Raw genomic sequence first — 15428 nt, forward strand, 5'->3', positions numbered from 1 at the left:
TTGGTGCATATAAGTTCTTGCCAAATAGGTCCACAATGTTTATAATACTTTAAAATACTTTGTTATATCAAAATTGTGGTTTTTAGTGATAATCCATTTCTGAGCCCGGGCTCAGCTGCACCCACCCCTACGAAAAAAAATCAAATCAAATACTAGAAAATTTCAAAAAAAAATTCTAATTTTTTGTGTGGTTGATATTTTGAGGCGTGAGCTTCGCTCCAATTTTCAAATCATTTGGACATTTGAGCAGCTGTTGGCAAAAAAAACAAATCCAGGGCCTGTAAAAATGTTTACGGTTCACGCACTCCCGATTTGTCTTTTTTATTGAGAGCTGCTCAGATGTCCAAATGATCTACAAATTGGAGCGAACCTCACGCATCAAATTATCTACCACACAATTTTTTTTGGAATTTTGCTAGTGTTTATTTTGATTTTTTTACTGACCAGGTGCAAATGAGTCTGGGCACCGAAACGCTGCACTCGGTTTTTAGTACCTACAAGTTAAATCACTATAGTTTTCAATACTTTGGTTTTTACAATATACTTTGCTATCAAAGACAACCTAAACTGTAATTACACAGTGATATGTACTGGAATATACCCCCTCTGTCCCATAGTATAAGAGCGTTTTTTACATTAGTGTAGTATAAAAAACGCTCTTATATTATGGGACGGAGGGAGTACATCGTTATTAGTACTAAAAGATAAAGAGTGAATAAGTGACTAAGATTAAGCTTACACATAAGGTTGTTGGTGGTGTCCAATACTCCCTCCATTTCCTTATACAAGGCCACTGTAAAAATACATTTTGCATCTATACAAGGCCATTAACAGTAATCGAGGCAAAAATTAATGATGTTTTCTCGTACTAGCAACTTATTTAATACTTGCATGCATGTAGTCATAATGACGATGTACTACTTCCTTCCCATTCCTTCCTTGCATACATGTAGGCGTATTAATGATTTCCATTAACGAAATAAAGGTTGGCTTGCAAAGCACATTAAATTTTATCTTGGTACCTGTAATTTGAGTTTGTGGTCTTGTATAAGGGAATGTAGGGAGTAATACGGGTTGATCTCAGCTTGATACCTGTAATTTGAGTGTGTGTCCTTGTATAAAGGAATGGAGGGAGTAATACTGGTTGATCTTAGCTTGGTACCTATAATTTGAGTTTATGGCTTTGTATAAAGAAATGGAGGGAGTAATACGGGTTGATGTCAGCTCATGCCACAATGTTGTTGTCTTAGCTTTGGTGAAAGGATGTGGTAATATTGTGGCCAGAGACAGCTGTAACCTGCCTGCAAACCATGATTATGGTTAACTAACAGCGGAAGGAAAGACGGGTGACACAATGATTGTCTTCGTACAAACTAGTACTACCTCTCTCTCAGTTTACAGGGCGTGCGCGTACCCCTAGATCGTCAATTTGACCAACCTAATACAAGTCATATATTACAAAAAATATACCAACATAAACTTCGGAGTTTCTACTTTCAAAAGGTATAATTTTTGTGATATATAGTTTATATTATGGTGATAAAATTAGCAACCTAGGTATATGCATAGGACTTGTAAACTGAAACGGAGGTAGTACAAGGTGCCATGGATCGTGAAAGCCAACGATGCTTTCCCGGTAGGAATGCAGCAAGTGGAGATCCTCTTCATTTTCACGTACCACAGGGCACGGGCAGGTATGTAGGTATACCTATACATATAGTAGTAATAACATTTATTTCTCGCATGATAATACGTGTCTCATTTATATCATAAGGATCATAGCACTTTTTTTATTTACAATAGGAGCGTCGTCGTGTATCGATATGTCCACTGGACAGGTATCATTTTCTTTCTTCCAAGGGCGATCTGGCCTCCGCCGCCGTCCTCTGGCGGCTCCCCTCCGCCGACAAGGTCCCGGGGGTGAGGGGGATCGTCGGATCCACGCGTTTTGATCGTTTAGGCATTAGTAACCCAGGGTTAGGGTTGTTCATCGTCTTGACTTTTGCGATGGTGATGGTGGCGTCGAATAAAAAATCTTTGGATCCTTCCCCGACGAGGCGATCCGTGTTGGGGTTGGATTTGAAACTAGTCTGTTCAAGTAAGGGTGGTGTGGTGGCGGCGACATCCTCGTGGTGGACCTGTATCCTCGGACTACGCCATTGCGACGACGTTTACTTCAGAGTCGACACGGAGCTAGCAATGTAGTCCACAAGTAGATGCAGATTGTGTTATGCATCGACGACATCTGAAAGATGGTGGATTGCGTGATGGGTTTGTGGCTCGTGGCAAGGAGGTATGGTTTCCTCCTCTTACGTATTAGTCATGCAGGGTGCTAGATCTTGAGTTCGATGGAGTGTCCGGAGTGTTGCTTGGGTCTGATTCGTTTAACGACAATGACTTTGCCTTCATCGGCGAGCCACCTTAGATGATAATCAATTATGTTAATTTACTTACATTCTGGACCAATTCCACTTTAATTTACTTACGAAACTTCTAATAAAAATATAAAATAATTCACGGTCAAAATTGATGAACATTCATTTACATGATCGCATTATTATTGACAGATAAATTACAAGCTAATGTATTAGAATAGAATATTGATGCCCATTGCAACGTAGGGACATCTTTCTAGTCATGAAAGAAAGACACATAGCAGTTTACTTTTTATTTCGAGAGACAGAGAGAGGACGCGCAGCAGCTAGCAATGGCAATGCGACAACCCGATTTACTCCTCCATCCATCCATGTTTTCGTCGTCGCGGCGAGGGCAGGGCAGTCGCTCCCGGCAATGGCGACCGATGACGCCAAGAATGACCGCATCATAAATCGGGAAACCATTTTCTTTTGCTTTCTTCCTTCCCTCTCGGTTGTCGTATGCGCCCGCCCCGCCCCCGCCCCCGCCCCCACCACCCTCCTCCCCTCCCAATCTCCCTTTCTTATTGGCCATTTGGCCCCATGAAACCCCAAACCCTCGCCGGCCTCGCCACACCCGCCGCGTAGCACCGCACCATCGCGCCACCCCCCTCGCCTTCGTCGGGGAACCCCGCCACCGATCCCGCCCCGCCTCCTCCCGCCCGCGCCCGCGCCCACGCGTCCGATCCAGCCCTACATGATGAACGGGGCAGCGGCGCCCGAGCCCACGGAGGCCCCGGCCCCGTCCCCCCAGGTGCCGCTCGACTGGAGGTTCTCGCAGGTCTTTGGCGAGCGTGGCGCCGGCGAGGACGTCCAGGATGGTACCGATCGACCCCTCTCTGCTCTCTATTCTCCCTCCTTTTGGTTTCTTCGTCGCTGGTACCAGCTGGATCTCAGTGTTTCTCTGCTCCCGAGCTGTGTGTGAGGCCAGGAGCCGTGAATGGCTGCTTATCATGAGATTTCTGGGAAATTCCTGCGCGGATCGACCCACGAACTCGCCCGCTGTAGAGGTGGCTTCGGATGTCTTGTGCCAAAGCTCGATGCTTTGGTGCCGGGGACGTGGGATTTGTTGCTTCGTCTCCTTCAGATCAGTGATGCATCCTGTTGTTGATGCTGTTTAGGTAGTTTTCACTAGTACGTACATGTGTAGGCACCGTGCCATTCTGTGGAGCAGTCAAGGTCTTTCCATTAGAGGGTAGAGTAGTGTGTCATATACTGTAGGAGTCAAGCTGAATACCATAAGTTGGGCTGTGTATATGTAATAAGTTTTCATGGTTGCGTGTTTAGGTTGGCAATTGACTCTGACCAGACAAATGCATGTTGTCGTGCAGCGAGTGTCCAACAATCATGATTGTCTGTTCTTGTACTTCTGTAAGTTTAGTGATATGAAATAGGACGATACAATAGAGCTTGGGTTTGGGCGTACGCCTTATTATTTCTTGAAACAGTAGGCGGATGATAACAAAAATCCCAACACAGAATTCATGATTTTCAGGCAAAGATGGACGCGCACTGGAACATGTATGAATGGATTTTGTTTCTGTTCATTTTCATTTTCATACTTGATTATTGTTCATCTATCCCAATCTAGCTCGCCGCAGTGTCACTTGGCATACACCTAAAAGGTCAAACCCTTTTTAGGGAAAAGAAGGTCAAGCTCTTGATAGAACATGAGAATGTTGCCTGTGTTGCTTTGTTCTTCAATCTCAATTGCTAATTTCGCTAACTGCTTCTGATTGTCATATTTGTGAATCGCATGGATTTTTAAATGCTTGGTCATTTCCATTATGTTGGTCTGTAGCACTAGCGCCTGGTTTAACACAATCACTTAGTTTCGGTTAATATTGATCCTCAGTCTTTTTATTGTTTTGCTCGGCTGAATTGAACTTGTTATGAGTCAATCTACTGCTTCAGTGGCGGTGCTAGAGCAAAACCCTGTGGGGCCAACTTCTAAAAAAGCTTCCGCACTTGATGGACTTTGGTGTGTATATGAGCATATGAGCATGGTGGCAATGTTCTCAAAAACCTGTGATGCCAATTGACCACACAGCTCATGTAACACTGGCACTCTACTGCTTTCAAGTTACTGAAGGCTCGCAAACACTTGATGAAAACAGTGCTATTCTTGGCACCTTTTCCTTCTGTTGCATCTTGGCTTTGTAGGCTTTTAACCTTGTTTTTCTATGTGTTTGTTTGTGATGAAATTAATAAGTATGTATGATTGCATGCTATTATACATGTTTATCCCCAATGCTTCTTGTACGACCAAACATAGGCTGCCATAATATGGTACGTCTTCATATTAACTTAATCTTACTGTTTTTCGTATTGTTCTCTGCAGTTGACATCATCTCTGCAATAGAGTTCAATAAATTAGGACATCATCTTGCCACTGGAGACAGAGGTGGCCGAGTTGTTTTGTTTGAAAGGACAGATGCCAAAGATGTATGTACATAGAACTGACTTGTGTTTTGTGATAAAAAAAAATCAGAGGATGCATGTACTTCTGGGATTTTATTGTTGTGTTCGATGGCTGAATATTTTCTGTCTGTTTTTGTTTAGCACGTCTCTAGAAAAGATGCTGAGAAAGCCGATTATTCTATCAGCAGGCATCCAGAATTTCGTTACAAAACTGAGTTTCAAAGCCATGAACCAGAGGTATACCTTTATGAGAACTGTTAAGTGCAGCATTAGTTTTGTGAAGTACCTGCAATTTGACCAAGCGGTCTTGTTATGGAAATAGTTTGATTACCTTAAAAGCTTGGAAATTGAAGAGAAGATTAACAAGATAAAGTGGTGCCAAGAAACGAATGGCGCATCGTTTCTTCTGTCCACAAATGACAAAACGATCAAGTTTTGGAAGGTATGCTTTATTGAACAATAGCTGGACATTTCCTCTTAAAGTCAACTGCTCCACACCTTCTAGCTTGCAATTTCTTGAAAACCCTTTGTAGTCAATCTGCTAATATAAACAACCCTCCGGTGTTTTTTAGTTTGTCTGCTTGGTGTACATTTTTGCTTCATGTACATATGTCCGTGCAACCTATTGATGATTTTGTTTTGTTTTATGTTTACATTTTACACATTTCTCTGTGTGAATATGTTTTGGGTTACTTTATTTACCTACTCTTTTGAAGGTCTATTTACTTATTGGCATAGTAAGGTGCAACTGAGAAAGAATTTGTGCTTAATGAAGCTACCTTGTATAGGTCCAAGAAAAGAAGGTTAAAAAAATATGTGAGATGAATATGAACCCTTCAAATGCTCCTGCAAATGGTAGCCCTGTTGGCAGTACTATGTGTGGTTCAAGCGCACGTACTCCAAATGGTGGAATTTTGAAGCCTGGTGGACTTCCTTTACTTCGCCTGCCTGTGGTAGTTGTACTCAACTCAAATCTGAAGAAATATTTTTTGAACTTATCAGACACTACCATTGTGTTAATTTCTCGTCTTCTTGTTGAGCTGAACATGATCTTCATATGATTCTCAGTCTGATACCTGTCCTTGATTTTACCTGTATCTTCTTGATTTGCTACATTTACCTAACCATTCCTATACAACAGGTTACAAGCCAGGAAACAAGTCTCGCTGCAAATTGCCGTAGAGTCTATGCTCATGCACATGATTACCATATCAATTCCATTTCAAATAACAGGTCTTGGACATTACTCATGCTTAACAATTAGTTGTACCGTAGTTAATATTACAAAGTTGACTTGCAAACCTTACAAGCTCATGACGCCAACTTTGAAAGTATGGGTAAAGTTCACCCAAGTTGTTCTGCAAAATACACATTTATTTAGTCTTACCATATTTTTGTGTTTTGAGACTTCCATCTGTAGAATTTCATGTGTGGTTGGCTGTATGTTAGAAGGTAAAGCATTAGACTTCATATATATGCTTATGAGTTAATTTTATACATGCAGGGTTATACCTGCGAAAAATCATGCAGTGATATGATTAAATGTCCTCCAAAATATTGTGTGGTGCATGTCTGTTCATAAATCTGCATCTTTTTTTTGCTGGTGCACATAGTCTAACATGATGTACATATGTGCTTGTTTTCCGACTTTCTCAAGTACCTAAATAAAGTCACCCACCGTTGCATGTACAAACATAATTCTCTTTTAATGCATGATCTCCCACTTTCAAGGTAGTCATCGGGAGTATATACTTTACTGTTGTGCACCTTATGTACGTTGATTCAGCTTAGCTAAAATCTGTTCGTTTTTATGCAGTGACATAAATTGCTTCTTGTTCTTTCCTTCGCAGTGATGGTGAGACATTTATATCAGCAGATGATTTGCGGATAAATCTTTGGAATTTGGAAATTAGCAATCAAAGTTTCAACATTGTTGACGTTAAACCAACGAACATGGAGGATCTCACCGGTATTACTTCCAAATCTACAAACTCTTAGCTGTGCTTTCTAGAAGCATGCTTTGTATAGCTAAAGCTATATGTTCGAGAACAAAAACATTTATAGCCTCAACTCACTTAGTCAGAAAAAGATACCCTCCCATACAGCTATGATTGACTAGTTTAGTCCTCATGACATATACTACAGCTACAAGTGTTTATACGGTCCTGAGTCATGGGAACATTATTTCTTTTCATGTAAATAAGGAAATACAACAACAACAACAGCAACAACAAAGCCTTTAGTCCCAAACAAGTTGGGGTAGGCTAGAGGTGAAACCCATAAGATCTCGCAACCAACTCATGGCTATGGCACATGGATAGCAAGCTTCCACGCACCCCTGTGCATAGCTAGTTCTTTGGTGATACTCCAATTCTTCAAGTCTCTCTTAACGGACTCCTCCCATGTCAAATTCGGTCTACCCCGACCTCTCTTGACATTCTCCGCACGCTTTAGCCATCCGCTATGCACTGCAGCTTCTGGAGGCCTGCGCTGAATATGCCCAAACCATCTCAGATGATGTTGGACAAGCTTCTCTTCAATTGGTGCTACCCCAACTCTATCTCGTATATCATCATTCTTGACTCGATCCTTCCTCGTGTGGCTACACATCCATCTCAACATACGCATCTCCGCCACACCTAACTGTTGAACATGTCGCAGGCCTTTTAGTCGGCCTACACTCAGCGCCATACAACATTGCGGGTCGAACCGCCGTCCTGTAGAACTTGCCTTTTAGCTTTTGTGGCACTCTCTTGTCACAGAGAATGCTAGAAGCTTGGCGCCACTTCATCCATCCTGCTTTAATTTGATGGTTCACATCTTCATCAATACCCCCATCCTCCTGCAGCATTGACCCCAAATATCGAAAGGTGTCCTTCTGAGGCACCACCTGCCCATCAAGCCTAAGGGGCTGTTTGGATCATTGCCTCAAGGCGCCCTGCCAAAATATTGGTAGTTGACCAACTCTAGGTATCCATTTGGTTGCATGCCAAATAATTGGCACGCCCACGCCTCCACAACATCTCTAGTTCAATTCTCACCCAATATTTTGGCAAGGCATGGGCGGCTGATTCCTGCGCCAATATTTTGGCAAGCCAACGATTGGCAAGGCTGGCGCTGGCTCAAACCAAACAGACCCTAACTCCTCCTCCACCTAGTAGTACTGAACCGCACATCATGTAAATAACGAAATAGTCAACTAAAATTGGTTATAGGTGAAATGGATGCATAGTTCTTACTTCAAACACGGGTTGTAGGTGTTACAGGTCTATCCTAATTGACCTTTGTATTTACATGTTCTTCAAGTTTTTGAGGTGACATCTGTTTGCTTAACATGTCTCTGGCAGTTACGTTTTTATTCTGTAAATCTGCAGAGGTTATAACATCTGCGGAGTTCCACCCTTCTCACTGTAATACACTGGCATATAGTAGCTCAAAGGGCTCCATTCGACTCGTTGACCTGCGGCAGTCAGCTCTTTGTGATACTCATTCCAAACTGTGAGCTTCCATTTGACTTGTTCCTTTTAATATTTCAATATTCAGTACTATGTTTAGAAGAACAAACGGTGGATATTGATTTGTTAGCACTGTCTCAAATTGATCATCTTAAAGTTGCCTTTTGCTCTTGTAGCTTTGAGCAGCATGAGGCCCCAGGTTCAAGATCCTTTTTTACTGAGATTATAGCCTCAATTTCTGACATAAAGTTCTCCATGGACGGGAGACATATTGTTAGTCGTGACTACATGACTTTGAAGGTCTCTTTCTGAAACTTCTTTGCGTGACTGCTTTAAGTTTCATAATCAGTTCATTTGTTGACCCCCACCCTGCACTTCCCTTTGTTTCCTCAATTAAAATGAAGGTAGTTGATTGCATTGTAATCCCTGATACAGTATAACCAAGTTAACATGTCTACTGTAGAGATATTTTTATTTTCTTTGTAAGCTGATATTGAAGGTCAACCCGTAGGTTCTGATTGAGGTGACCCTTTATATATACGCAATTCACTCTTCACAAATCAATCATAGTCATGCAATCACCAATGCACCATGACTGTGTCTATCTTTGTAATACTTAAATTATTTCTTGTACTTAGTAGTTCATTTCATCATGGAAGCTGCTGCTCTATAGAACTTAGGTAGTATACTACTACATTTAGCTATGTAAGCGTTATCTATCTGCAGTAACCCAGTAGCAATCATTTTGCAAACAGTTCTATTTTGGTGCTTTACCACGATTAGATTGTTTATCTCCTATTACAGCTATGGGATGTTAATATGGATTCTGGTCCAGTTGCAACGTTCCAGGTTCACGAGTACCTAAGGCCTAAGGTAATTTCTCCGATGTTAAGATCTATGATTTGATAGTTCTTTGAGGATGATGAGCAACACATATTTCTCTGGAGTAACTCTATTTCACGTGTTCTCTTAAACTGCAGTTATGTGATTTATATGAAAACGACTCGATTTTTGACAAATTTGAATGTTGTCAAAGTGGCGATGGGTTGCGAGTAGCAACTGGTTCTTACAGGTAGGTTGGTATGCTCAGCTCCGTTGTAGCACAACTTAGTTTCCTTCATGGAATTAATGGTTCGTTAATCTGTGTTCCTTCAGCAATATTTTCCGAGTGTTCAATTGTGGTGCTGGTGGCAGTGAGGTGACAACACTTGAAGCAACTCGAAACCCTACAAGGTAATTAATTCCTCTTTTCACATCATATAAATCAGTGTATGTTCGCTGCTACTATGCGTGCTTGTGAAATTGATTGTTTGTTTACCAATGGTTGCTAAAATAATATACCATGGTGCTAGGGCTTCTTGATTCCATCGTTTTTCCTACTTGTGCAGAAGGCAGATTCAGAATCCCGCACGGCCTGCGAGATCTCTAGGTAGTCTTACAAGGGTTGTTAGACGAGGTTAGCTTTATTGCAGCTATTTATGCTTCGTACTTGAGCTGCAGAGGCTTTTCATTGCAGCTATGTATATTGTAAATCTTATGCAGGTGCAGAGAACACTGGAATAGATGCGAACGGGAACTCCTACGACTTAAGCACAAAACTGCTCCATTTGGCATGGCACCCGTCCGAGAATTTAATTGCCTGTGCTGCAGCCAACAGCTTGTACATGTACTATGCGTAAAACACGGGAAATGAGCGAAGGGACAGTATTTTTTGGTAGCTGCTCCCGGCGAGAAGAGGAGTTACATTATCCCTGGTGCGGCAAATCAGGGAGATGGTGTATTTTGGGCCAGTCACATGCTGTTCTTTTGAGTTCCATATATAGAGCTGTCCAAGAGTCCAAGAGGAAGTGACTGGATCATTCCCGGGAAGCAGCTTGATTCTGATTATTTTTTTATTTTATAGGGGAAAGGCCTGTCTTTCCCCTATAGGTTCATTTAGGTTTAAGATAAGATTCTGGTTCACCATTTGGAAGGAACAAAACTTTTGGGCATCTCCAGTAGATGACAAGGGGATGACCTGCCGTTGCGATGGAATCGTGGGGCTTGTAGCATCAGGGGCATTCATGTTTTTGATAATTTTCTATTTCAATAGTGACCTTTCTCATTCCTCCCAGCGTCAGTACAGACACCGTGCTATACGGAAAGTGATGTCTACTGCACCTGTTCTGCGATGTCCATTTGTTGTGTGAGCAGAAAAGCTATGCGAGTCCCATGTTTTTTTTGTCGCATCACTCACAAATACTGATATCATCCTGTAGGCTTGTTTCTTTATAACTCAAATGCCTTCAAAAGTACAAGCATTTGAAATTAAAGTCATTCCTATCCGAGTTCCAAAAGGAGTTTTTTTTTCTTTTCGAGAGAATCCAAAAAGAGATCGGCACCCTTTTTTTTTTCTAGAGATCAAGAGATTGCCATACCCGTACGTGGAAGATGGACTGACTATGACCGGGATCAATGCTACAAAAAGGATGTCCAAGAAAAGATATCAACCACGTGGCATGTATGGTAAGCAATTCAAACTAATCCAAAAGAAAAGATACAAACGACTGGTTGTGTGGGGAAGTCTTCTTATATGCAGGAAGGACTACATTGTCTACATTTTCAAAACCGAGGTGGTCTACACCACCTCGGAGGCCATACGACAGAAGAGCGGCTATGTGGTGACAAGTTTCGTTGAGCCAGTTTCAAGCCGGTGACTGAAGATGCCGTGCAACTTGGATGACCCGAGGCGCAGCCAAGTTTGAAGACCGCTTCAGGGGCTACTATCGGCATCCCGGCCGAGGGGGTCCTCGCCATGTCGAGTCCCGGCTTGGTGGGTCGTGACCCCCTAAGTCGGTTCTGTCTTGGGCCACTTTGGATGGGCCATAGCTGATTGCATGTAGATTCTGGAAGGCTTGGAGTACAAGTCGAATACATCAGAGCCGTGGAGGACTGTGACAGAGTCGATTCCGGTAGATCTCGGGTAGGGGGTCCCGAGCTAGTAGCCTAGATGCAATGGTAACAGGGACACATGATTTACCCAAGTCCGGGCTCTCCGAGGAGATATGTCCTGCTTATGTTGTACTCCCCCCGTAAAAAAAATAAGAGCATTTAGATCACTACTTTAGTGATCTAAACGCTCTTATATTTCTTTACAGAGGGAGTATTGATTTGGGATGGAGCGCAAAGCACAAGTTGATCTACCCTGAGATCAATGATTTCATGTACGAGCCCTGTCCCCTGGTTTATATAGATACCAGGGGTGGCTAGGGTTATACCAAGGTCGGCTATGTATAAGGTAATTGTGTTGTAGACGACATCTAAGTATTTGGAGTAGGCGCCAAGTCTTCGGAAGTATTCCTTCTTCAAGCCATGGTCCGCCTTGATGTGGTCCACTAGTGAACCGACATGGGGTCCTCGGCCCGGCCCACCTGGCCGGGACACGACATGGTGAATGACCCCAATTCTGAGACACCATCAGTAGCTCCTAAACCAGTCTTCAAGTTTGGAGACATCCCTCGGATCTTCCGAGCTCTTCTTCGTCTTGGGTCATCGGTCTTGAAAACTGCTTCAACGAATTCCCCCTACGTCCGATGTCTTGTTCGTCCACATGTATCCGAAGAGTTATCACGCCCTCTCTACATTTTCCAGTGAGTTCTTCGTCGTCTCCTCGCTAAGTTGGATATCGGAAATTTTTTCGCGCAACTTTTCCTTAGTCGCTAAGTATTCCCGCGCTTGACCCGTGATGATAGCCTAGCCTGGTTCTGACAGCACAGACCAGTCTCATCTATCAAACCACGTGGCTATGCAACGCCACTGACTCGTCGGTCAATATAGCGTCGTGAGTGCATTGTGGCCCCACCTTTGTCACGTCTTATAGTAAAGAGATTGTGTGCCTCGATATGGTCATTTAATCAACCGCCCCCACAATTCCCGTGTGTGATTATAGCACGCCGCATGGGGGAAACACACGATTTATTGTCACGTGACGGAATTACCCTACCGACGCTTCACATTTACCACTGCCTATAAAAGGCCAAGCGTAAGGAGGAGCCAAGTTTATGCTCCCATTCCTTCTAGCTCTTGTCTTCTTCCTGGAGCTCCTGGGCCCAAGCATCCGCTGTTCTTGAGCCCGAAAACTTCCACTAAGCCTCCCATTCCACCTACCTGCATCCATGGCTGGCAAGCAAGCCCAGGCGATGAAGGCCTCCAAGGCCGAGAAGTAGGTGGCATGGGAGGCATCGACGGCCTCCCACACAAAAGGGCGATGGAAGGGCACCACGGTGTCACAGGAGCCGATCGCGCAGCTCTCCAAGGCTGGGTACTTGCCAGCTCTGGAGATCGCTCTGGCCCATTCTACTCTGACCAACGGTGAGGGCGCCCCCTATATATATTATGTCATTGTGCTTCAACCCTGCATGGGCGAGCGGGTAATTTTGGTCTCACATCTCCTCCGCGGCCTCGGTTTCCCTATTCATCCTTTTCCCAGAAGTCTTCTTCACTTCAATTCCACCACCTAGCCCCAAACTCCATCTTGCACATCACATGCTTCATCACATTCTATGAAGCCTTCCTCTCATGTGAGCCAAATTTCGAGCTATGATGCAAATATTTCACCGTCAAGCTCCAGACTAATGACCACGAGGCGTGCGAGTGCGGGGACACCATGATCAGCAAGATCCAAGGCACTGGATGGCTGAAAGGGGCTTCATCGACACAATGAAGAACTGGCATGAAGAGTGGTTCTCCATCTCGGATGTGCCACTAACCGACCCTCCTCGGGCGGGGATTGCCACCCTCCTTGGGCGAACTACTGTCCTGGAATCCAAAGTACATTAATTGGTCAGATTACGAGGAAGTGTGCATGCTCACCAAAATGGTGACTACCATCCAAGATCATGGGATCACCCTCGTCAAGGTGATGCATGTGGATGTAAGCCAGGACATCCAACCCCTCCAAGACCGTGCCCACTCCATGTGGGTTTATACCCGGGAGTACGACGACACGCGGGCTATCCACGGTGATTTTTATGGAGGCAAGTCCATGCAGGAGATGTTCTCCTTGTTGTTCAAGGGAAAGGTCGTATACTTCCTGAGGTAGGTATGATACTGGGTCAATGACCTTCCGGGGGAGTTATGTTACTGACTCCTTCATTTTTTAGACATTGAGGTCCTCATAAAGAGTATGATTACACAAATAATATGGCTGAAGGCCATCTAAACTAAATAACTACGGAAGCTTCAAAGGTAAATGAGTCCATCAACTCCAACGGCATAGCTGAGTGCAAGACAACGACCTATCGCACCTTATTCGTCATCTAAGAAGTCTGCAACATGAGACATTGTAGCAGTGTAGGTCAGCATATTGAATATGCTGGCAGAGTTACACTATAAAGCAATGAATGCAAGAACTACATCTACATGCAATATTTGGCTGGTGGAGTCTCTAAGTTAAGGTTTTGCATAAAGCTAGTTTTTCCCTACAACAAAGGAATAAATGTTATTTACTACTCCCAAGTTGTTCCAATATTTGAGAAGGTTCCTCCAACTCAAATCCCAATTAAACAAGTATCATCATTAAACCCAATTCAATTAATTTAAGAGTGATGAGATCAACAATAGTATCCAATTCTAGATACTCAAAATGTCCATAACCGGGGACACGGCTAACCATGATTAGTTTATACACTCTGCAGAGGTTGCACACTTTTCCCCACAAGACTCGACCGCATCCATGATCGGAAGATCGAGACAATCTTTTTGAAGCATTAACTCTCTACTCCGGACAGACCGGTACACCTACTTTCCCCTACATCTGTTAGTCCACCTCTTCGAGAGCTCATACAACTTACTCAACTATGCCAGAGCCCATAATGGCTTGTGGTTGCACACGGAAGTTTCTACGCATGAAATATCATATGATCCCTTTGAGCCTGGGTGGCGAACTGAGGAAAAGTCACACGGGTACTCCGGGATTTCCCAAAATGGACAAACAGTGGATTCTCCAGGTGCCCCAACCAATCCACCCAGATGTGTATTAAATTTTCCACCTTAATGTTATCCAAGATTAATAACTCTCACAACTTCCATGTGTATCACGATCCAATCCCCGTCTACGAGCATGGTTAAGCAATAACTGAGCATAACATATATTCCCGGGGTGATCAAAAGGTAGTAGGTTTCTACCTCAAGTACTACAACCAAACCACATGTTCCCAATCCTACTTATGCAAATATTTGAGGGGCAATACTAATGCATAGTAAAAACTGGGTATAGAAGAGTATGATCAAAGTGTAACTTGCCTTGCTGACGATCTACAAACTCTAGAGATTCGTAGTAACAAGCTTCACACTCCGAATAATCCAGCGTAGACAAACAGTAGCATACATAAGCAATCACTCAAACGAAACAAAAAGAAATCGAGAAAAGATCCAAATAAAACTCAAAACAAGCAACCGACTAAACTAAACAGAAAACAAAACCTAACAGCATTATTTTCATGTGAATTAGATCTTAACAGTAGGTACATGTGATTAGCTACGATTTGCAAAAAGAATCAACTCAAACGGAGCTACGAAACTCAAGATACAAACGAAACAAGATCAAATACTAATCTGAACTAAACTCAAATATTAATTTGTCGAAATCATGTTACAGTTTGTTTACTGGAAAGAGGGGATCGTTACGAAGATTTAGGCGTTGGTTTCATCTAATTTGGATAAATGAGCAAAAAGTTACGCTAGTTTTAAGATCAAGGGCTAAATCGCGAGAAAACTATTCGTGGATAGGTCCCTGGCGAAAATTAAACTAAAAAGAAAAATCTACAGAAGGAACGTTCGCTAACAGAACCTAACGAACGAATTCGTTCATTATAAGAAACTAACGGGTGAACGTCCGTCAACTAACGAACTAAAACAAAAAACGATCTAAACCTAACTAACCGAAAAAACCGAAAAAGAAAACCGACGGTTTTATACCGGTTAACCGGACTTGGCCGGTGGCTCGGTCAACGGCGGGCAAAAACTGACGGCGGCGGCGGGTCTCCGGCGACGGCAGCTTGCGGGCGAGGTGAGGCGACGGTGGCGGCGGCGCGGAACAGCGACGGCGGCGCGGCAGCAGCACCAGTAGGCGGCGGCGAGGCGAGGCACGGGCGGCGGC

General features: G+C 43.4%; 1 protein-coding gene across 2 annotated transcripts; it reads left to right on the forward strand.

The window, feature by feature from the left end:
* Positions 1 to 2920: 2920 nt before the first annotated feature.
* Positions 2921 to 10465, forward strand: LOC123070058 (serine/threonine protein phosphatase 2A 55 kDa regulatory subunit B beta isoform). Of its 2 annotated transcripts, none has more exons than XM_044493073.1 (14): positions 2921 to 3235; positions 4756 to 4859; positions 4977 to 5072; positions 5158 to 5277; positions 5624 to 5788; positions 5977 to 6068; positions 6686 to 6804; positions 8210 to 8333; positions 8467 to 8590; positions 9095 to 9163; positions 9271 to 9362; positions 9446 to 9523; positions 9679 to 9746; positions 9833 to 10465. In XM_044493073.1, exons 1-14 carry the CDS (start codon positions 3112 to 3114, stop codon positions 9967 to 9969), a joined length of 1512 nt encoding a protein of 503 aa, XP_044349008.1. In that variant the 5' UTR covers positions 2921 to 3111; the 3' UTR covers positions 9970 to 10465. The 2 variants fall into 2 exon arrangements, with proteins under 2 accessions (XP_044349008.1, XP_044349007.1); XM_044493072.1 differs by having other exon boundaries at positions 2922 to 3235; positions 5624 to 5791.
* The last annotated feature ends 4963 nt before the right edge of the window (positions 10466 to 15428 follow it).

The sequence above is a fragment of the Triticum aestivum genome, chromosome 3B, assembly GCF_018294505.1.
Source record: "Triticum aestivum cultivar Chinese Spring chromosome 3B, IWGSC CS RefSeq v2.1, whole genome shotgun sequence".
Classification (NCBI taxonomy): Eukaryota; Viridiplantae; Streptophyta; class Magnoliopsida; order Poales; family Poaceae; genus Triticum; species Triticum aestivum.

Coding starts and splice junctions, on each gene's coding strand:
- LOC123070058 (XM_044493072.1), top strand. CDS start 3,112: ATGATGAACGGGGCAGCGGCGCCCGAGCCCACGGAGGCCCCGGCCCCG. Junction 4,860..4,976: donor AAAGGACAGATGCCAAAGAT/GTATGTACATAG, acceptor GTTTTTGTTTAG/CACGTCTCTAGAAAAGATGC. Junction 6,805..8,209: donor GAACATGGAGGATCTCACCG/GTATTACTTCCA, acceptor GTAAATCTGCAG/AGGTTATAACATCTGCGGAG.